The sequence below is a fragment of the Ovis aries genome, chromosome 5 (assembly GCF_016772045.2).
Source record: "Ovis aries strain OAR_USU_Benz2616 breed Rambouillet chromosome 5, ARS-UI_Ramb_v3.0, whole genome shotgun sequence".
NCBI classification, from domain to species: domain Eukaryota; kingdom Metazoa; phylum Chordata; class Mammalia; order Artiodactyla; family Bovidae; genus Ovis; species Ovis aries.
This window is the reverse complement of record NC_056058.1, coordinates 7,449,641-7,473,207: the sequence shown is the minus strand read 5'-3', so window position 1 is coordinate 7,473,207 and position 23,567 is coordinate 7,449,641. Positions and strand designations below refer to the sequence as shown.

Here is a 23,567-nt window from a genome sequence, read left to right as displayed (position 1 = left end):
TTCATTTTGATTATGGTTTATCATAGGATATTGGATATAGTTCACTGTGCTATCAATTAATTTTTCTTAAAAATAGAGAATTATATTTTTATTTATTTTTAAAATTTAATTTATTTCTTTTTAAATAGAGGGTAATTGCTTTACAATGTTGCGTTGGTTTCTGCGATACATCATTACGAATCAGCCAAAGGTGTATGTATGTCCCTTCCATCTTGAACCTCCCTCCCACCTTGCACCCCATCCCTACCATCTAGGTTGTCACAGAGCGCACCAGGTTGAACACCCTCTTATAATTTCTCATTAGCTCTCTGTTTTATGTTTGGTAATATATGTATTTCAATGCTCCCCTCTCAATTCTAGACTTTACCTTTTAGAGCAGTGTTAGGTTTAAGGAAAAATCACCCAGAAAGTACAGAGCTCCAACACCTGCCCCCCGCAACCCCCTTGTTATTGACATCTCCCATCAGCATGGTGCATTTGTTACAATTGATGAACCAATATTAGAACATTATTACTAACCAAAGTCCACAGTGTAAAGTAGAGTTCATTCTTTGGGTTGTACAATTCACTAATTTTCACAGTTAAAATATTTTTGAGTGGTCAGTATGTGCTCAGTTCAGTTTAGTTGCTCAGTCATGTCTTGCTCTTTGCGACACCATGTACTGCAGCACGCCAGGCCTCCCTGTCCATCACCAACTCCTGGAGTTTACCCAGACTCATGTCCATTGAGTCAGTGATGCCACCCAACCATCTCATCCTCTGTCGTCCCCTTTTCCTCCTGCCTTCAATCTTTCCCAACATCAGGGTCTTTTCAAATGAGTCAGTTCTTTGCATCAGGTGACCGAAGTATTGGAGTTTCAGCTTCAGCATCAGTCCTTCCAATGAATATTCAGACTGGTCTCCTTTAGGATGGACTGGTTGGATCTCCTTGTAGTCCAAGGGACTCTCAAGAGTCTTCTCCAACACCACAGTTCAAAAGTGTCAGTTCTTTAGTGCTCAGCTTTCTTTATAGTCCAACTCTCACATCTGCACATGACTATTGGAAAAATCATAGCTTTGACTAGATGGACATTTTTTGGTAAATTTATGTCTCTGCTTTTTACTATGCTGTCTAGGTTGGTCGTAACTTTTCTTCCAAAGAGCAAGCATCTTTTAATTTCATAGCTGCAGTCACCATCTGCAGTGATTTTTGAAGCCCCAAAAGATAAAGTCTGTCACTGTTTCCATTGTTTCCCCATCTATTTGCCATGAAGTGATGGGATCAGATGCCATGATCTTAGTTTTCTGAAAGTTGAGTTTTAAGCCAACTTTTTCACTCTCCTCTTTCACTTTCCAGGAGGCTTTTAAGTTCTTCTTCGCTTTCAGCCATAAGGGTGGTGTCATCTGCATATCTCAGGTTATTGATATTTTCTCCTGGCAATCTTGATTCCAGCCTGTGCTTCATCCAGCCCAGTGTTTCTCATGATGTACTCTGCATAGAAGTTAAATAAGCAGGGTGACAATATACAGCCTTGACGTACCCCTTTCATGATTTGGAACCAGTCTGTTGTTCCATGTCCAGTTCTGACTGTTGCCTCCTGACCTGCATACAGATTTCTCAGGAGGCAGGTTGGGTGGTCTGGTATTTCCATCTCTTTCAGAATTTTCCACAGTTTATTATGATCCACACAGTCGAAGGCTTTGGCATAAAGGCTCTCAATAAAGCAGAAGTAGATGTTTGCTTCTACTACTGCTACTTTAATATGTGCTCAGGGTATAGAAAGTCAGAAAGGCCCCCCAGGCTGGAGAAGGAAAGGTAAATCTCTCTTTCAGTCCCGCTCCCAGTTCTGCCAGTTTCCTTCCAGGAGCAGCCACCATGATAAATTTCTCATGGGTCCTCAAACTTTGTATTGCACTTAAAAAATTGAGGCAAAAGTCATCTAATATAAAATAACTAAAAATGCTTTTGTGTTTAGTTAGGCATTTATTTGGCTGTGCTGGGTCTTAGTTGCCGGACACAGGATCTTCGATCTTCATTGCAATGTGCAGGATGTTTTCGCTGCAGCAGATGAAATCTAGTTCCCCATCTGGGGATTGAACCTGGGGCCCCTAGCATTGGGAGCTTGGAGTCTTAGCCACTGGACCACCAGGGAAGTCCCTAAAATAACTACTTTAAAGGGAACAATCCAGTGGCATTTAGTATCAATACATTCACAGTGTTGTGCAATCATTGCATATATCTATTTCCAAAACATTCTCATCAGCCTGAAAGGAGACCCCATACGCATTAGCCGTCACTTCCCCTTCCCCACCCCCAGCCCCTGGCAACCATGAATCTGCTTCCTGTCTCTATGGATTTACCTACTCTGGATATCTCATATAAATTGGGTTCTACAATACGCGGGCTTTTGTGTCTTGCTTCTTTCACTCAGCATGATATTTCTGAGGTTCATCCATGTTGTAGTACGTGTCAGTGCTTCATTCCTTTATGTGGCTGAATAATATTCCACTGTATAGATAGATCCACTATATGATATTTATCCATCATCAATTGATGGACATTTGGGTTGCTCCCATCTTTTGGTGGTTATGAAGTGTTGCTATGAATATTTGTACACAAGTATCTAAGTCACTGTTTTCAATTCTTTTGGCTATACACCTCAGGCTTCCCTGATAGCTCAGTTGGTAAAGAATCTGTCTGCGATGCTGGAGATGCTGGTTCAATTCCTGGGTCTGGAAGCTCTACTGGAGAAAGGATAGGCTACCCACTCCAGTATTCTTGGGCTTCCCTTGTGGCTCAGCTGGTAAAGAATCCACCTGTAGTGTGGGAGACCTGGGTTCAATTTCTGGGTTGGGAAGATCCCCTGAGGAAGGGAAAGGCTACCCACTCCAGTATTCTGGCCTGGAGAATTCCACTGATTCTATAGTCCATGGGGTCACAAACAGTCAGACACAACTGAGTGACTTTCAGTTCACTAGGAGTGGAATTGCCGGGTCATCGGGTGATTCTGTATTTAACTTTTTGTGAGACCACCAAACTGTTTCCTACAGCAGCTGCAGCACCTCAAAACTTTTTGTAGCACCTTCTTTTGGGGGAGGGGCATTGGACAGAAGTGCTCTTGTTTGAGGAACCCAGCTGAAAAAAGTAGAGGAATTCCTCAATGCACCCATTTATTGAGCTCTTCCCTTTAGCATCAGATAGACCTCTTTATTTTATTCCCATTATGTGGATGAGAATGTTGAGGCTCCCAGGGTGAGAACCAGTTGGGGATTCACAGCATGTGTGTTTTTTCCTGCTAGGAATAGAGCTGATGTCTGCCCTGGGAAAGACTGCAGCCTGTACCTGGCCTGGGGGATGATGAAGCAGGCACAGGGTTTCTCTGGTCCTGCCTTTCCAGCAACCCGCCTGGAGCAGGGACCGCTTTTCCAGGGATCATGCTTTATCTTGTTCCAATTTCTTCCCATTTCAGTTCAGGAAGACATTTTGTTGGTTGGGATATCAGCTGGGTGGAGGAGGGGGCTTTTGCTGCAACTCCACTAAAGAACCCCACAATTGATGGGAGGTGGATGACTGCAGTAAAATGAACTGTTAGGGGCAGGGCTGGGCCTGGAGGATGAGGGGAAGCCAGCATGGGCAGAGCTGGGGGAAAGACATGCCAGGTGGAGGGAACAGCATGTGCAAAGGCTCAGAGGTAGGAATGGACTTGGCCCGTGGCTGCTGTGGCCAGAGTTGAGTGAGTCACGGGGAAAGTGGTGGGAGGCACAATTGGAGGAGGTCAGTAGGGGCAGACCATACAGGGCCCTGGGATCCATGGAAAGGAGCCTGAATTATTTTCAGAGTAAAATAGGGGGAGCATAGGAGGAAGGGGAAAGTCATGTCTGATTTAATTTTAGAAACAGCCCCTGGCTGCTGTGTGAATAGACTGCCGGCAGCCAAGGAGGGAACTCAGGGGACCAATGGGAGGAGGCTACCACAGTGGTGACACAGGTTGGAAAGATGGCGATGGAGAAAAATGAATGGAAGTGAAGGATGTTTAGGGTGGAGATGATGACGGATTGGATGGAGGAAGAAGGAGGGAGGTAGGAGGTGAGGTGAATCTGAGGGTCTAGGGGGTACTTTTGGGGGAATATCCAGGAGTTGGCTGGACCTATTGCGGGGGGGGGGGGTCACTGAGACACGGGAGGGACTTCAGAGATGGGTCTTGGCGGCCAGGGGAGGGGTTGAAAGTCTCAGGAGGTGTGCACAGAAGGTGAGGAGAGGACGACCCAGGCCCAAGCTCTAAGGAACACCAGCATTTACAAACCGAGTGAGGAAAGCAGGGGCCAGGTCCAAAACAGATTGAGAAGGGGAATCTTTGTGGCTGAGGTGGAGAATGCACAGGGTTCACCTCCCAAAGGGCTTTGGATTCCAGGGTTGGGGAGTGGGGAGCCAAAGATAGAGTTAGGCCAAGGGCATGACAAGCCTTTAGAAAGGGTGTGTGTATGGTGGCTGGGATGGGAGGCAGACTGCAACCAGGTTTCAGATGTGGCCCAGGTGGCCTGTTGGCTGACTGTATATATATATATATATATATATATATATATATATATATATATAACCTTTATATATATATATAAAACCTTTTATTGAAATATAGTTACTTTAAGGCTTCCCAGGTGGCACAGTGGTAAAGAATCTGCATGCCAAGCAGAAGACACAAGAGATGAGGGTTTGATCCCTGGGTGGGGAAGATTCCCCTGGAGAAGGAACTGGCAACCCACCCCAGTATTCTTGCCTGGAAAATTCTGTGGACAGAGGAGTCTGGTGGGCTACAGTCCGTGGTGTTGCAGAGAGTTGGACAGGACCTAGTGGCTAAACCACCACCATAGTTACTTTACAATGTTGCGTTAGCTTCTGCTGTACAGCAAAGTGAATCAGTTATATTGATACATATATGTCGATCCACTCTTTTTAAAATTCTTTTCCCATGTAGGTCATTACAGAGCATTGAGTAGAGTTCCCTGTGATATACAGTAGGTCCTTCTAAGTTATCTATTGTGTATGCAGTAGTGTGTATATGTCAGTTCCAGTGTTTCAGTTTATCCCACCCCCCTTCCCTCTTTGGTGTCCATCATTGTTCTTGTTCAATCATGGTGTCGTATCTGACTCTGCGACCTCATAGACTGTAGCATGCCAGGCTTCCCTGTCTTTCACTATCTCCTGGAATTTTCTCAAACTCAGGTCCATTGCATTGGTGATGCCATCCAACCATCTCATCCTCTGTCACTCCCTTCTCCTGCCCTCAATCTTTCTCAGCATCAGAATTCTTTTCCAATGAGTTGGCTCTTCACACCAGGTTGCAAAAGTATTGGAGTATCGTATTGGAGCTTCAGCTGATGTCCATAGCTGAATATATTGAATCCACACCCCACCCCCAGGAGTCTTGGACCTGCCAGGATGGTGACTTTGACCCCAGCGTTCCACTCAAGACTACACACAGGAGTGGTCAAACCTGATGGGCTCAGAGATCATCTCTTACAGCCACCCCCACTTCCAGATGGGGGAACTTGGGGTGACAGTTAAAGCCAGGCAGTGGGAGATTCAGGATTAGAACCCAGCTGCTTACAGTGTGTGTGTAAGTGTGTGTGAGTGTGTGTGAATGTGCACGTGCATGTGTGTGTGAGTGTGTGTATGAGTGTGTCTGTGTGTGTGCGCACGCACATGTGTAGTAAGAAAGACCCCTTTTCCCCCCCTAGGTTCCTCTTTTCAATCTGGCCTTTGTGAAGGCCTCTCAGATATTCCTCCCCTGAAAGGCCTTCCTGGACCACTGCTGGATATGACTGAAGCAACTTAGCATGCATGTACTCAACCACTAGCTGGCTTCCTTGTATCACTGGGAAAAATCATTAACCAGTGAAATCAGTAAAGAAATAAATACCCATGGATCCTTCCTGCGGAGCAAGTCACCTCCAGTCGTCCATGGGAGTGGTGGACCACATTAGTGGCCCTAATTTAGAGCTTGCGCCTGGGACTTGTGACTCAGAGCTCTCTGTGTTTCATTAGGGAGGGTTGCTTACTCCCCACCCCTCCCTCTTTCCCTTCTTCTCTACCTCCTCAGCCTTCCAGAGGACATATTGCCTACATCAGTCTGTCTGCATTTTTAAAACAAAAATTTTTTGATTCTGACCATTTTTAAAGTCTTTATTGAATTTGTTACAAAATTGCATGCGTGTGTGTATGCTCAATTGTGTCTGACTCTTTGCGACCCTTTGGACTGTAGCCCACCACGCTCCTCTGTCCATGGGATTTTCCAGGCAAAAATATTGGAGCCGGTTGCCATGCCCTCCTCCAGGGGATCTTCCCAACACAGGGATCAAACCGGCATCTCCTGTGCTTCCTGCATTACAGGTGGATTCTTTACCTACTGAGCCATCGCGGAAGCCCCTGTTACAACATTGCTTCTGTTTCCTGTTTGGGTTTTTTGACTATGAGGCATGTGAGATCTTAGGCCCCTGACCAGGGACTGAACCTGCACCCCATGTGTTGGAAGACAAAGTCTTAACCACTGGACTGCCAGGGAAGTCCTTGTCTGTATTTTTGAAAGGAATTTTAATTGAAGTAAAATAAACAAAACATTTACCATCTTAATCATTTTAAGTGTATAGTTCAGTGGTATTAAGTACATTCACATCGTGGTGCAATCATCATCACCAGCCATCTCCTGAACTTTTACATCTTCCCTAGTTAAAACCCTGGATCTATTAAACACTAACTTTCTGTTCCCTCCCCCAGGCTCTGGCAACCATCATCCTATATTCTGTGTCTATGAATTTGACCCCACAGGGAACCTCATTTGAGGATATCATACATTATTTGCCCTTCTGTGTCTGGCTTTGTTCCTTTAGCATAATGTCATCAAGGTTCATTGATGTTATAGCACATGTGACAATTTCCTTCCTTTTAAAGGCTGCATAATATTCTACTGTGAGGTTTTCCGGTGGTGCTAGAGGTAAAGAACCTGCCTGCCAATGCAGGAGACATAAATGATTACGATTCAATCCCTGGGCTGGGAAGATCCTCTGGAGAAGGGCATGGCAACCCACTCCAGTATTCTTGCCAGGAGAATTCCATGGACAGAGGAGCCTGGCGGGCTATGGTCCATGGAGTCACAAAGATGGGACATGACTAAAGAGACAGCACACACACATGCAATATTCTGCTGTATGAATGGACCACATTAAAAAAAAAAACACAGTTTGTTTTGTGTTTGGGTATAGCCAATTAACAGTGTTGTGACCGTTTCAGGTGAACAGGGAAGGGATTCAGTCATACATACAATGTATCCCTTCTCTCCCAACTCCCCTCCCATCCAGGGTTCCACATAACATTATGAGCAGAGTTCCATGTACTACCCAGTAGGTCCCTGTTGGTTGTCCATTTTAAATACAGCAGAGTGTGCATGTGAATGGACCACAGTTTATTTATCCATTCTTTCACTGACAGATGCTTGGGTTGCTTCCACTTTTTGCCTATTGTGAACAGTTCCTTCGTGAACATGAGTGTACATATATCTATCTGAGTCTCTGCTTTCACTTCTTTTGAGGATCTACCCAGAAGTCGGATTGCTAGAACATATGGTAATTCTACGTTTAATTTTTTTTTGAGGAACGACCATAATGTTCTCCATTTTCCATTCCCTCCGGCAATGCATAGGTTTCCAATTTCTTCACATCCTTGCAAACACTTTGGCTGGTGGAAGAGCCAGTCAGTCAGAGCCCCTAGTGGGGGGCACCCCTGGCAGAGGTGGGGGAGGTTGAGGACACAGGTGAGAACTTGCACTGAAGGGTTGCTTTAGCAGTGTTGTCCAAGGAGGTAGGAGCACAGAGGGAACCTTTGGCTCATAGGACAGAGTGGAAGAGATTGGTGAGAGCAGGACTTGAGCATTTTCAGCAATCTCCTTGGTGTTGTCTGAGATCCATGGGCCCTCAAACGTGATTGAAGTTGGCCTTGGTGGGGGATTCAGGGGACCTCTGCCTGCTCCCTGTCTCCCTTGAATTAGAGGCACGGAGCTTGAATTGTCTGGACAATGGAAAGAATGATAGGACCTGCCTCCAAGGATTGCATTAAGGTTCCAAGAAATGAGGCACCACCCAGATGGCACACAGTACGTGCTCCATACCTGCTCACTGTTACTAATATTACTGCTACCCACCCACTCTGCTTTGGGTTCTTCAGGGCAAGGATCTGAGTGCAAGTAGTTTATTTGAGAAGTGATCATAGAAAAGACCAGTAAGCGGGGAGGAAGTGAACCCCAAAGAATTGCAAACAGGGACTCAAACACATACCTATACACCCATGGTCATAGCAGCACACATCACAGTAGCCAGAAAGGTGGAAACAGGGAATGCTTCCCTGGTGGTCCAGGGCTTAAGACTCTGCTTCCAATGTAGCGGGCAAGGGTTCGATCCCGGTGGGGGAACTAAGATGCTACCTGTATGGCCAAAATGAAACAAAATAAAACAGAAACCATGCTAAATGTCCAACAGTTGAATGGATAAACAAAATGTGCTACATTCTTACAAAGAACTATTACTAGCTGCTGCTGCTGCTGCTGCTGCTGCTGCATCACTTTAGTCGTGTCCGACTCTGTGCGACCCCATGGATGGCAGCCTACCAGGCTCCCCCATCCCTGGGATTCTCCAGGCAAGAACGCTGGAGTGGGTTGCCATTTCCTTCTCCAATGCATGAAAGTGAAAAGTCAAAGTGAAGTCGCTCAGTCGTGTCCGACTCTTAGCGACCCCATGGACTGCAGCCCACCAGGCTCCTCCGTCCATGGGATTTTTCCAGGCAAGAGTATTGCTAGCAGTACAAGAAATGAAGCACTGATACATGTTACAAGGTAATGACCTTTGAAAACATTGTGCTGAGGGAACGGAGCTACAAAAGATGTAAAAGGTTGCAGTGTTTGATTCCATTTATATGAAATGTCCAGAACAGATAAAGTCGTAGAGGCAAAAAGAGAGAGAGACAGAGAGAGAGAGAGAGAGAGAGAGAGAAGTGATTGCCAGGTGTGGGGGGAGGGGAGAGTGGACTGCTGATGGGGACGGGGTCTCCTTTTGGGGTAATGGAAGTGTCTCGGGACTAGGTTAGAAGTGATGGTTGCATAGCGCTGTGAATGCCAGTGACTTGCTCGCTTTAAAATGGTTCATTTTATATCATTTAGATTTCACTTCAATTAAAAGATGAAGAGAGAAGTAAGACAGGGGAAAGGAGGCAGCTTAAAAAGAAAGTTTTTTCTCGTGGGGAGCTGGAGTCCTTCTGGAGAACCTTAGTAACACACGTAGAACCACATATCGGTCTTTGCACCAGAAAGAAAGAGCTGGAGCTCGTTAGTCATTGGTTAAGCCTCAGCAGCAAAGCTCATCAGTCATTGGTTGAGACTCATCAGCAATGCTCATCAGTCATTGGTTGAGAGCTCCTTTCAGAAGGGAGGAGGGGAGGGAGTTTGTTTTAATTTTCTAACACTCTGGCCAGCTGTGCACTGGCAGAGGCGTCAGGAAGGATACTCTGTAAAGTTAAGGCTGAGGGCATATGGAGGGGCCAACTGGGTAGCTCCTCCTCCTTGGGGGAGGAAGCGTCCTTGGCGCCTGGGACTTACATGTATTAATGTGCCAGGCATATCATGCTTGGCTCCACAGCTTGGCTCCACAGGTATACACACCTCCACAGGGTGTGTATGGCACACCCATGCCGGAGGGTGGTTCCCACTTTCACTGACCCCCATCCTGTGTGTCCCCCCGCAGGATGCTGCCCATCACAGAGCAACTGCTGCACCTCCTGGGGTTGGAGAAGACGGCGTTCCGTTTGTATGCTGTGTCCGGGCTCCTTCTCACCCTGCTCTTCTTCCTCTTCCGTCTGCTGCTGCAGTTCCTGAGGCTCTGCTGGGGTTTCTATATCACCTGCCGCCGACTACGCTGCTTCCCCCAGCCACCCCGGCGCAACTGGCTGCTGGGCCACCTGGGCATGGTGGGTGTGGCTGGGCAGGTGGGCCGGGCGGGCCAGGGCAGGTACAGGTATTCAGTAAGGATGATGGCACTGCTGGCTTCCCTTATCCCCTCAAGAATCTGGCTGGAGCCATGAACAGACCCATTCTACAGGATCTGAGTGAGACTGAGGTTCAGAGAGGGCAAGCAGTTTACCCAAGGTCACACAGCTTTGATGAGGCAGAGCTGACTCTAAGGTTCTCTCTATAATTCCGGGCTATTGCTATAGCAACAGGCACCAGTGCTTATGAAATCCCAAGGGAGGGAGAGTGGGAGGTATCCTTGTAGATTTCATTGCTTCACCTGTCCCCCAGTGTGGTTTCACAAACTCTCTCATCCTCTTTAATGCTGTGGTCCCAGGTGAGGATTTCAGCCCTTTTCTTTCTTTTCTTTTTTAAAAAAATCATCCAATATGAAGTTTCTTTTTTTTTTTTTTAATATAAATCTTTTCTTATTTCACATATATATTCTGAGTATTAGTTCAGGCACTTTATAAATATTTACTCATTTAGTCCTCTTGACAGTTCTAGAAGGTAGGTCCAGCAACTGTCTCCTTTTTTTTTTTCCCTTCTGGAGAATACTGTGGCACAGAGAGGTTAGGTTGAGTAGCTGGTCCTTGGCCACACAGCTCGTGAGTGGCAGAGTCTGGGTTCAAACCCATGCTGTCTGGTCCCAGCACACCTGATCTTAGCTCTCTACCCTTGCCCGTCTGTCTTCTGGATGAGAAAGGCTGGACTTTTCTAAATAGGCTTCAGAGGTTGTAAGAGAGAAATTCAGATCCCTGAGGGTGCCGAGACTGTGGGGGGCCCCAGAGTCCAGCCCCTATTTCCCTGCTGGACTCACCTGGTTCCCCTTCCAGCCCTAAATGAAGCTGAGGGACAGTTGTGGGGATCTTCTGAGTGAAAGCCTTATGCTGAACTTGGAGGCCTTTGGGGAGGCAGTTTGGGGCGGTGGTCATCAGCATGGACTTGCCTGTCTCGACCATGAGCTGCCTGTGTGACCCTGAGAAGCTTCTTCTCCTCCCTGTACTTCATCTGCATTGTGGAAATAGGATCATCCCCGATAACCCCATGAGAGTGTTCCAATGATTCTTGAAGTTGTTTCTGTGGCATGCTTGGTGCTGGGCCTGCTCCACAGAGGTGGGTGTCTGCACTTCACCCCGGGGTCCTGCAGAGACTGAAAGGAGCAAGTGATTCTAGATGTCTTTTAGATACTGCTTGGAGTGAGTGTCTCAGGAGAAGGAAGGAGGAAACGCATGTCCATTCAATAGTGCAAAATACATTTATTTTACTCAGTTTTGGGAATTACCTTCCTGGAGCCAGCACTCACCAAGTTTTGCCTCTTTGTACCTGAATCATCTCCCTCTCTTCTGTTCTCCGAGCCCTGCTCAGGCCTCCTTTCCCCTCTTCTGCTGTTCCATGGTCCAGACTCCTTCCCGGGCTCCTGCCTTCATTCTCACCCTTCTGGTTCATGCCTCATCCAGGCTCCAGAAAGATTCTTGAATCCCACCATGTTCCTTCCCTGCTCACACACCCTCCAAGGCTCCCCACTGCTGTCCTGAGAAACTCCTAACTCCTCAGCCGGAGTTCAAGTCCCTTTAGACTCTAACGCTCACCCTCCTCACCTGTTCCGCTGTCTCCCTCTGGTCTCATAGAATGACTTTCTGCTCCATGAACAAACTCTGACTTTCCACCTCCATGACCTTTGCCAAAGCTGCCCTCTGCCCAGAACATCTTTTCCTGTCAGATGAACTTCTGCTCATTCGCCATGCCCCATATCCAGCCTTACTCCAGGAAGCCCTCCGGCATGCTGGTGGTGCTGAAAGTGGCGGCCAGGCCCTGCTGCCACAGGTGGTAGGCCAGGGCCAGCTCTGAAGTTCAGCCTCGATCCCATGGGCCCATCCTGGGGCCGAGCGATCTGGATGCCATAGTCTCCCTTGGGTGTGGACAGGCTCAGGGCTGAACTTGATCCAGAAGGAGAGGCAGAAACCAGAGACAAGTCATTCATTGATTCATTCTTCAATTTCTGGACCCTGTCATTCACCAGGCACTGGGTTAGGTCTTTTGTGTTTGAGCTGTCCCAGTTCTCATAGCTTATGAAATAGGAATGGACCTGTCCGACATTTTGGATTTGATATTTGAGGCTCAAAGAGGTCAAGTGACTAGCCCAAGGTCACACAGTGTCTGAGGATGGGTTTGAGCTCAGATCCACCTGATGCTGAGCCTGAAGAGCTCTGCCTCATAGAGCATGTTGGTTAAGAGCAGGTGTTTTGGAGCTTGGGGGGCCTGGGTTCAAATCCTGCCTTCACCACTGTGGCAGGTGATGCCACAGTCTGTTCACATTTCTCTGCCCATTTCTGGCTGCAAGGGGCTGACTTGCCTGAGTTCTAGGCCTTTCTCTAGCTGTAACCCACTCTGCCCAGGTGGATTGTTAGCTTGTGAATTAATGCCCCAGGATAGCCCTCAGTCGGTGACTATGGGACTAAAGGAGCTGGTATAAAAACATCCCTGCCCCCTCACCCTCAAATGGTTGGTGGGTTGACCCTGAGATGGATGTCCCCCCAGAGGTCCCTAGTGGGAATGAGCCCCAGTTGCCCATGGGGATAATTCCCTTGATGACTCTTTACTGGCTGCCTTTTCTGTCTATCTCACTCCCCCTCTCCTCACCCATGTTCTGGGGGATTACCCTCCCAAGTAAACTGCTTGCTCTAGAACCCTTGTCTTTCTGCTTCTAGGGGAGCCCGCACAAAGACAATCCCTTACTCACCTGTAACTTGACACAAGTCATTTGACCCTACTGAGTAAAGTAAAATGGGGGAAATAGTAGCAACTACATCATAGGGTTTTTGTGTGGGTTGAACATATGAATATATGAAAAATGCCCATGGCAGTGCCCAACACTGCAAGGCATGTGTATGTGTTAGAACAATGCCAGTAATATTTTATCACAAACAGAAATACTCGATAAATGCTAATCATTAGCGTTATTGTGTTTGCTGTTACTGCTTTTATTTCTTGAGCACCAGCCGTGTGTCAAGCCCTGTGCTAGGATTCTTTCATGTTGCTGTTTCATAAATTGTCTCAATTGTCCTCAGAAGGGGAGTTGAGTCCCCCCGCCCCGGTTTTCAGCTGAGGGAATGGAGGCTAACTGGGGTGCAGCTGACTGCCTACAATCACACAGCCCTTCCTGGCTTCTTTTGAGGGCAGAGGAAGTGGTAGGAGGGGAGGGCCAAGGGAAACCAGGGCTGGGAACCATCTCACTACCTTTCTGTACCACCACCTGCAGTATCTCCCAAATGAGAGAGGCCTCCAAGATGAGAAGAAGGTGCTAGACAACATGCACCACGTGATCCTCGTGTGGCTAGGGCCCGTCCTGCCACTCGTGGTTCTGGTGCACCCTGACTACATCAAGCCCCTGGTGGGCGCCTCAGGTAGGTGGGCTGGGCCTCTGATTGATGAGTAAACCCTCAACTCCCATGGCCTACCTGGGTTTCTAAGCAGGTGGGCTATCCAGAGGAAAGGCCATTTGAGTAGGGCTTTGAAGTATGAATAGGAGTTTACCAGAGCTGACTCAGCAACACAGATTATGAAGACAGCAAGGGAAAAGAGGTGACAATATCTAAAAGTCCCAGGAACTTTGACAGGCTGTTTACTTCTCAAAGTCAGAGCAAACATGTTCAGATAGGCAGTTGTTTTGCCCAAGCTTTTGTTAAATGGTTGTTGCTTAATTTTAAGCCACGGCACTCCCATCACTTGGATTCTGACACTCCCACTGTGGCTATCCAAATCTGCAGCCTGTTCTGTTAACGTAGGCTGACTGGTGGAGAGGGAAATGTAGAAAGATTGCCTCTCCCGTCTGCATTCCACATCCATCCCAGGGTTAGGATTCCCAAGTGTTCCTGGGGAGCTCTTGCTCAGCCTTCATCACGCAGCTTGAATAACCCCCTCCTCCTGGAAACCTCCCTTGATTCCCCATACAGACCATAGCTCTTTCCTCTGAACTCTTCCAGTCTCACTCCTAACCATTTAGGGCAGAGTTATCTGTGTCCAGCATTGTATCTTCCTCATAAGTGAGTCTCTAGGCCCCCAAGGTGGCCTCGCATGTACCTGGGCATCTCCAGAGGCATCAGGGGATGTTTGAGAGAGGAGGGATGGGAAATTAAGAGCTCCAGGAATTTTAAGCCCTCTGGCTTCAGCTTTGGCCTCTGCAAACACACGTCTGGAGACCACCTTCAAGGTGGCCCCCTGGGGCCACGAAGGCGAAAGAGGCTGTCATTCAGTTCTTCTCAGCTCTGCCCTTCTCCTGCTTTGGGGTCCCCCACTGTTGCATGTGTGAGGGAGTGCGCTCAGTTGCTCAGTCGTGTCTGACTCTTTGCAACTCCATGGACTGTAGCCCGCCAGGGTCCTCTGTCCATGGGGTTTCCTCTTCCAGGGGATTGAACCCACATCTCCCATTGGCAGGTGGGTTATTTACCACTGTGCCACCGGAGAAGCCTCTTGTAGGGGAATAACCATCCCCATAGAACAAAGAGGGAAACCCAGACTCTGCAGGGCTGGGGGGCAATGACACTTCCAAGGGATGGACACCAAGTTGTGGAAAAGAGGCCTGGACCAGGACTTGTGTGGGTTGGGTTTGAATCCAGGCTGGAGCACGCACGTGCTGTGTGACCCAGTGATTTATTTAGCTTCTCAGGGCTTCAGTTTCTGATCTATTAAATGGGGCAGCTGTGAAGACTCAGTAAGATAGTGTTGCGTAAGTCCTAAATAAGGCTTTCTTCTCTTCTGCCTTTAAAAAATTTTATCTTAATTGGAGGATAATTGCTTTATAATATTGTGTTGGTTTCTGCCATAGATCAACATGAATCTGCCTTTTAAATCTTTTTTTTTTCCTTTCTTTCCCACTCCCCCTCCCTATCAACTCAGAGCATCTGTTTTCTGAAGGTCATCCTGCATGATTGTGCAAATAGACCAGGAAGTAGAGCCCCTATCATAAGCTTAGCACTTTATGGGACTTTCCCAGAGGTCCAGCGGTTAAGACTCCACCCTCCGATGCAGGGGGCGTGGCTTCAATCCCTAGTCAGGGAAGAAAGTTTCCACATGCAGTGGAGAGCAGCCAAAAGTAAACAAAGGAAAAATTAAGCTTAGCACTTTAGCCAATGCTCAGGTCTTTTCCCTTCCTCTCCCTTCTCGCCTCTCAGGACTGGCAGGAAATCTTTTGCCTCCCCAACAGGAGGAGCCGGATGGGAGACTGCATCTCAGGGAGGGAGGGGCTGTGAGTCAGGAGAAGCAGCCTGGAGTCAGGGCTCCTGGCCCCAGGGTGTCTGGGCCCCTCTGTGCCTGCCTATCTCATATTGGACAGGCCTGGCCCCAAGTCTTAGATGCCAATGTCTAGGGACCACATCTGGTGGGGTGGAGAGGGGCTTGCTCTTCTGGTCTTAAAACCACACCTGATGGACTCTGGGAAAGGCATGGCTCCTCCTTGAACCTCTGTTTCTTTATCTTCCAAGAGATGTTTGTGATAGAGAGAGAAGGTGGGAAAAATGCTCTCTAGAATAACAAAGCAGGATATATAGCCATATAATTGTAGCTTTGTTTTTATATACTCATTTCTAAAATTGAGCTGAAATCACATACTGTATAATTACTTACTTTAAAGTGGAAGGTATTTAGTGTCTTCACAGTTGTGCAACCATCCACCCTCCCTAGTTTCAAAACCTTTTCATCACCCCATAAAACACCCCATAAAACACCCCATAGCCATGAAGTTGTCATCTCTCATTCCTTTCTCTTTTTGGCCCCTGGTACATACTTTCTATCCCCATGGACTTTCTTTTCTGGACATATCATAAGAAAGGAGTTATACAACATGTGGTCTTTTGTAACTGACTTCTTTTATGCTGAATAATGTTTTTTGAGGTTCAGCCACATGGTAGCAATGACTAAGACTTCATTCCTTTTTTAAGGCTGAGTAATATTTCATTGATGGATATATGGATATACCACCTTTGTTTATCCATTCATCTGCTGATAAACATCTGGGTTGTTCTGCCTTTTGACTGTTATGAATAAGGGTGCTATGAACATATGTGTACAAGTTTTAGACATATGCTTTCATTTCTCTTGGGCAGGTACCTAGTTGTAGAATTGCGGGGTCATATGGGGCTTTCCAGGTGGCTCGGTGGAGAATCCACCTGCCAATGCGGGAGACACAGGAGACACGAGTTTAATCCCTGGGTCAGGAAGATTCCCTGGAGAAGGAAGTGGCAACCCACTTCAGTATTCTTGGCTGAAAATCCCATGGACAGAGGAGCCAGGGGGGTTGCAGACCATGGGGTCACAAAGAATCAGACACGATGAAGCATGCATGTATGCTTATGGGAATTCTATGTTTAACTTTTCAGGGAGCCACCAAACCGTTTTCCATGGTTCCTATGCATTCATTTTTCCCTATCAGGGTCTTCCTGTGAGCTGGGGACTGAGATTTTTCATCTCACAAATTCTTGATACCACTGTGCAATAATTATAATCACAGTAGTACCCCAGGTGGTTCAGTGGTAAAGAATCCCCCTGCCAATGTGAAGACACAGGAGACATGGGTTCAAACCCTAGATCAGGAAGGTACCCTGAGGGAGGAAATGGCAACCCACTCCAGTATTCTTGCCTGGGAAATCTCAGGGACAGAGGAGCCTGGCAGGCTATGTCCATGGAGTTGCAAAGAGTCGGACATAACTGAGCAACTGAGCACACACACACAGTAAAAATAGCCACGTATGCTAAGTTGCTTCAGTCACGTCCGACTCTTTAAGAAGACTGTAGCCCACCAGGCTCCTCTGTCCGTGGGATTTCCCAGGCAGGAATACTGGAGTGGGGTGCCATTTCCTCCTCCATGAAAAGTAGCCGACAGTTGGTTAATTCATTTATATGCAGAAATATTTAATGAGTACCTACTGAGTGCCAGGAGCACTAATTCCTTGAGTTTTTGTAGGATTGCCACAAGGCAGGCAGGACTGCTCTATTTTCTTGTCCAAGTTTACACAGCCAGTCAGTGGTAGGCCTGGGATTTGAACCGGCCACTGGATTTGTGGCTATCCCAGAGGCTGAAGTCTCAACCACAGTAATATGCAGCTTCCTACTGGGCGCCTTGGGGGAGCTTTTCTTATATCACCTCCTCCAGGGTAGATGTTACCATCTCCTTGTTGCTGGAGGGAAAAGTGATGGGAGGGGCAGACTGGACACAGCCCCTCTGGCGTCAAGTGGTCAGGGTTGGATTTGAGGAAGGATCTGAGGATGGCAGAGCAAGGGTTCAGTGGGGAGAAGGTCTGGAGAAGGCTTCCTGGAGGAGGCATCAGCGAAAGTGGGCATTGAAGGATGCATAGGAGTTTGCCTGATGAGAGGTCCCAGGTAGAGGGTCCCAAGTGCAAAAGTGCAGATGTGTGAAAGTGTCAGGGAAACTCAGGTGACTTGGGGTGTCTGGAGTGAAGATGATGTGTGGGGAGAAGTAGGAAATGAGACAGGAGTTGGACTCAGAGCACCAGTGTACAAAGTGAAGGAGCTTGTGTTTTATCCTGGGGGTGTTAGGAAGCCATGGGAGGTGTTTGAGCAGGACGGCCATTATACAGGTTCATGTGTCAGAAAGAGCTCTAAAGGGCCTGGAGTCCAGAGCCCAGAGAGGAGAGATGAGACTTCCACCTCACCCTCCAAAGCTGCCTCTTCCCAGAAGTCTGCCTTGACTTCTAGCAGCCCTTTCTTTGTGCCTCCCTCTGCTCTTGGCATACATTCTACCTGCTTGCTAGTTACATGGCGTGCCTCTGCTTCCCTTTTCTACCACACCCAGAGCTCCACCAGGCAGGGCGTGGAGCTGAGCCATCTCTGGGTCCTCAGCATCGCTCATCATGGGTTGGGCACAAAAGGGTGGTGGAAGAGGTGTGTTGAATGGGAGAATGAGTGGACAGGTAGTTGTGCATACAATTGGCCAATTCCTAGGGAGTGTGTGTGTGTAGGTGGCTGAGTAATATCTCAGGTAAAAGTGACATCACTTGAGTTTCAGGTACTTCCTTCCTGCACCCTGCCCATTCTGTCCCAATTCTATTTAGCACATAGAAAAGGAATTCACTTACTCCATCCACCCCTCCATCCACCCCTCCATCCAATGATCCATCCATTCATCCATCCAACCATTGATAGTTTTCATTCATTCATCCTTTAATTGGCTAGTTCCTTCATACAATAAAAATTTATTTAGCACCAATAGATTAGTGATCAACAAGATCCCTCCCCTCATCCAGAGTGACTGATGGGAGAGGGAATGGCATCCAAGTGGAGACTGGAAGAACGAGGAAAAAGTTTTTGAGACAGAGGGTGCCTGGTGGAAAGACTTAGAACTGAGAGAGAACATAGCTTTTCAAAAAGCTGAAAAAGTTCCGTGACGTTAGCAAGTTGAGTGTGTGTGGGCTGAGGGATGGTTGAGGTAGAGGATAGAGGTATTCTGAGAGTGGTGTGGACTGGGATAGGTCATTCAGAGCATTGGAAATGGGCTGAGCAGCTGTGTTTGAGACTGACGGGTGTGTGGGCAGGAAGGGACATGGTCAGATCTAGAGGCAGATAAGATCCTCCTGGATCTAGCGTGCAGGGCAGACTGGAAAGGGAGAGGCTGGAGGCTGGGAACACAGGAGGTATGGTTCAGATGGCCTGAGTTGGCAGAAAAGAAGGGGTGAATTAGGGGAGGAATCAGGTGAAGAAAGCCATTCTGGAGAGAGTGCACAGTCTGGGCAAAAGTTTGGAAGTGAGGGTCAGCATGTGGGGTTATTTGGCATTTGCTGAAGGATGAAAGGGAAAGGAATATGGCAGCCAGATGGGGCTGGGCTTTCAGTGCTAGCCTGAGCCTGAAATGTTTTACAAGGGCAATGGGGAGCCATGGGAGGTGTTTGAGCAGGGGAGGCTCATGTTCAGATCAGGGTGTTATAAGAATCTCCCTGGGGCAGGTGTGGAGGATTGGACTGGAGGGGTGAGGTGGGAGGTGAGAGCCCAGAGTGGAGGGGCCCAAGGAGGTCGTAAGCAGAGGCCAAGTGTCAGAACCTTGTTTTGAGGCATCGTCACCTCTTCTCTCCCCACAGCTGCCGTTGCCCCTAAGGATGACCTTTTCTATGGCTTCCTGAAACCTTGGCTGGGTGAGCTCGGGACTGGGTAGCCTGGAGCTGGGGCTTCAGGGAAGAGGGGGCGGAATGTGAGGTTTCCTGGAGAGGTCCTTACCCCCATCTCCTGGGCGTAGGAGATGGGCTGCTGCTCAGCAGAGGTGACAAGTGGAGCCGGCACCGCCGCCTGCTGACGCCTGCCTTCCACTTCGACATCCTGAAGCCCTACATGAAGATCTTCAACCAGTGCGCTGACACCATGCACGTGAGTCCCAAGGCTTCTCGGGTAGAGGGTATCTGGAAGTGGGGCTGGTCCAGACTCCAGCTCGTGGCAAGTCCTGTGATGTCAGGAAGCCTGCATCCGGAAGCCTTACTTCCTTTTTTTTTTAAAACAAACTATTTACCTCTTTTTGGCTGTACTGGGTCTTCACTGCCGCCTGGGCTCTTCTCTGCTTGTGGAGAGCAGGGGTTATTCTCTGGTTGCAGTGCGTGGGCTCCTCATGGTGGGGGCTTGTCTTGTTTCCGAGGACAGGCTCTGTGGGCTTCGGTAATCGTGGCACGTGGGCTCAGTAGTTGCGCGTCCGACCTCTAGAGCACAGGCTCGATAGTTGTGGTACACAGACTTCGTTTCTCTGAGGCATGTGGGATCTTCCTGGGCCAGAGACTGAACCCATATCTCCTGCATCGGCAGGCGGATTCTTTACCCCTGAACCACCAGGAAAGCCCTCACTTCCTCTACTTATGAAGTGGGCTTGTAGTGAGCTTGCAACTGTGTTATTATCCGCCTGGCTGAAACTCTGTGGTCTCCATGCCCGTTTGTCACGTGTCTTTGTCTTCCAGGCTAAATGGCGGTGCCTGGCAGGGGGCTCAGAGGTCTCCCTTGACATGTGTGAGCATGTCAGCCTCATGACCCTGGACTGTCTTCAGAAATGTGTCTTCAGCTACAACAGCAACTGCCAGGAGTGAGTATGGCCTCCCTAGGGAACATAGCGCCAGCTGCTGCAGGGGCAAGGTGATGAGAGGAGAGAGAAAATGCTTAGCTGTTAGGCACTCCTGGGCTGTTGGTGCTCTGCCATTGACAGGCTGTGTGGTTCTGGGAAACTGACATCACCTCTCAGCCTGCTTCCTTAGCCCCCAAATGCATATCTCCTTCTGGTCCTCATAGTCGTCGTAGGGGAATTAAATGAGATAATATGAGTCAATGGCTTGGCACACAGTAGATGCTCAGTGAGTGCTAAGTTTAATTTATTCTTCCATGGAAAGTATGTGGTCTTTGGAAAGAGTCCCTCCCCACACCTTCTGAGCCTCAGTTTTTTGTTTGTAAAATAAGAATGACAGTCCCTGACCTGAGAGATACTTAAAGGTTAAAATGATGTAGCACTGCCCTGGCACACAGCAGGTGATGAGTGGATATTTGTTGAGTGAATAAGTAAAATATCCATTGCCCTGGTTCATTCATTCATTCATCAAATGTTTGTTGTGCACCTACTACGTGCCTGGCACTATGCTAGCTATGGGGGATATGGTGGTGAGCACTCAGTCCCAGTTCCTTGGAGCTTTTAGTCTAAGTAGGGATATAAGGAATACGGGACATAATGACTGCCAAGTTTATAGCACATAGTAGGTCCTCACCAATGAGCTGCTGACTCTGTTACTCTGGGCCTTGTAGTGGTATTGTTTCAGTTAGGTAAGGTGGAGATGGCCTTCATAATTAATTCATCAGTTGATCCAAAAATATATATATTGAGTGCCTGCTATGCCCCAACTCTAGACTAGAACACGGTGGTCAGCAACACAGATAAGGAACTAACATTTTAGTGGGAAGAGGGGCAGTAACCAGGAACAAATAAGCAAGAAAACGGCAGCTGGTGATAAAGGCATGAAGACGACAAGCACATTTAAGATCTAAGGACAGCTCTTGGCAGCTCTGGCCCCTTGAGATTTTGTTTTTCTTTTTTCCAAAATAACAACTCTACCGAGATGTAGTTGATATACCATACAATTCCCCTGTTCAAATTATACAGCCAATGGCTTTCAGTCTGTTCACAGAATTGTGCGCCCCTCACCATAATTGATTTTAGAATATTTTCACTGAGAAGAAACCCTGTATCACTGTATTATTCTTTCATCCCCCACTTCCCACTTGCCCTCCAGATCTAGGCAGTTACGGATCTTCCTTACGTCTCTGTAGATTTGTCTTTTATTGACATTTCATGTAGATTTCCATAAAATTCACATAGATACAGAATTTCATGTCTGGTTTCGATATATTGTTTCCAGATTCACCCATGTTGTAGTTGAATTATCAAGAATTAATTTTAAAAATTGTTGAAAAACATTCCATTTACCATATAATGTGGCTCAGCGGTAAAGAATCCGTCTTCAGTGGAGGAAATATAGGAGACGTGGATTCAATTTCTGGGTCAGGAAGATCCTCTGGAGAAGGAAATGTTAACCCACTCTAACATTCCCACAGACAGAGAAGCCTGATGGGGTGTAGTCCATGGGGTTGCAAAGAGTTGGACATGACCGAGAAGTTAAATGGTATTACCATATAATACCAAGTTTTGCTTATCCAAGCATCTGTTGAAAGACAGGGTTATTTCCATTTTGGGGGCAATTATGAACAATGTTGCTATAAACATTTGTGTTCAGGTTTCTGTGTGAACATTTTAAATTCTCTTGGGTACATATCTAATCATAGAATCATCGGTCTTTATGATAATTCTTTGTTTAATCTTTTTTGGAACTGCCTAGTTCAGTTCAGTTCAGTTCAGTCACTTAGTCATGTCCGACTCTTTGCGACCTCATGAATTGCAGCATGCCAGGCCTCCCTGTCCATCACCAACTCCTGGAGTTCACTCAGACTCACATCCATCGAGTCCGTGATGCCATCCAGCCATCTCATCCTCGGTCGTCCCCTTCGCCTCCTGCCCCCAATCCCTCCCAGCATCAAAGTCTTTTCCAATGAGTCAACTCTTCGCATGAGGTGGCCAAAGTACTGGAGTTTCAGCTTTAGCATCATTCCCTCCAAAGAAATCCCAGGACTGATCTCCTTCAGAATGGACTGGTTGGATCTCCTTGCAGTCCAAGGGACTCTCAAGAGTCTTCTCCAACACCACAGTTCAAAAGCATCAATTCTTTGGCGCTCAGCCTTCTTCACAGTCCAACTCTCATATCCATACATGACTACCCAAAAAACCATAGGCTTCACTAGACAGACCTTAGTCGGCAAAGTAATGTCTCTGCTTTTGAATAAGCTGTTTAGGTTGGTCATAACTTTTCTTCCAAGGAGTAAGTGTCTTTTAATTTCATGGCTGGAATCACCATCTACAGTGATTTTGGAGCCCTCCAAAATAAAGTCTGACACTGTTTCCACTGTTTCTCCATCTATTTCCCATGGAGTGATGGGATTGGATGCCATGATCTTCGTTTTCTGAATGTTGAGCTTTAAGCCAACTTTTTCAGTCTCCTCTTTCACTTTCATCAAGAGGCTTTTTAGCTCCTCTTCACTTTCTGCCATAAGGGTGGTGTCATCTGCATGTCTGAGGTTATTGATATTTCTCCCAGCAATCTTGATTCCAGCTTGTGTTTCTTCCAGGCCAGCGTTTCTCATGATGTACTCTGCATATAAGTTAAATAAGCAGAGTGACAATATACAGCCTTGACGTACTCCTTTTCCTATTTGGAACCAGTCTGTTGTTCCATGTCCAGTTCTAACTGTTGCTTCCTGACCTGCATACAGGTTTCTCAAGAGGCAGGTCAGGTGGTCTGGTATTCCCATCTCTTTCAGAATTTTCCACAGTGTATTGTGATCCACACAGTCAAAGGCTTTGGCATAGTCAATAAGGCAGAAATAGATGTTTCTCTGGAAGTCTCTTGCTTTCTCCATGATCCAGCAGATGTTGGCAACTTTTCCCAAAAATTGGTTGTGGCATTTTACATTCCTACCAGCCGTGTGTGCAGGCTCCAGTCTCTCTACACCCTCAGCAACACTTGTTATTATCTATTGTTTTTATTATTGCCATCCTAGTTGGGTTAAGTGGTATTACATTGTAGTTTTTATTTGCATTTCCCTAATGGATAACGTGTTGGAGAAGACTCTTGAGAGTCCCTTGGACTACAAGGAGATCTAACCAGTCCATCCTAAAGGAGACCTGTCCTGGGTGTTCATTGGAAGGACTGATGTTAAAGCTGAAACTCCAATACTTTGGCCACCTGATGCGAAGAGCTGACTCATTTGAAAGGACCCTGATGCTGGGAATGATTGAGAACAGGAGGAGAACGGGACGACAGAGGATGAGATGATTGGATGGCATCACCGACTTGATGGACATGGGTTTGGGTGGACTCAGGGAGTTGGTGATGGACAGGGAGGCCTGGCGTGCTGTGGTTCATGGGGTCTCAAAGAGTTGGACACAACTAAGCGACTGAA

The 23,567-nt window shown here is 47.4% G+C and overlaps 1 protein-coding gene across 6 annotated transcripts in view; it reads left to right on the top strand.

Moving 5' to 3' along the window:
* Positions 1 to 23,567, top strand: part of LOC101119041 (ultra-long-chain fatty acid omega-hydroxylase) — a 36,557-nt gene that overhangs the window by 2,599 nt on the left and 10,391 nt on the right. Inside the window, exons 1-6 of one of the 6 annotated variants that reach the window (XM_042249750.2) lie at positions 9,481 to 9,670; positions 9,763 to 9,825; positions 13,288 to 13,432; positions 19,115 to 19,168; positions 19,270 to 19,397; positions 19,973 to 20,094. In XM_042249750.2, the coding sequence (XP_042105684.1) occupies positions 9,626 to 9,670; positions 9,763 to 9,825; positions 13,288 to 13,432; positions 19,115 to 19,168; positions 19,270 to 19,397; positions 19,973 to 20,094 (557 nt within the window). In that variant the 5' untranslated portion in view covers positions 9,481 to 9,625. Of the gene's footprint in view, positions 1 to 9,480; positions 9,671 to 9,762; positions 9,986 to 13,287; positions 13,433 to 19,114; positions 19,169 to 19,269; positions 19,398 to 19,972; positions 20,095 to 23,567 lie in introns of those variants that run through there. The other 5 variants (XM_042249748.2, XM_042249751.1, XM_027979085.2 and 2 more) reach the window with 5 other exon arrangements.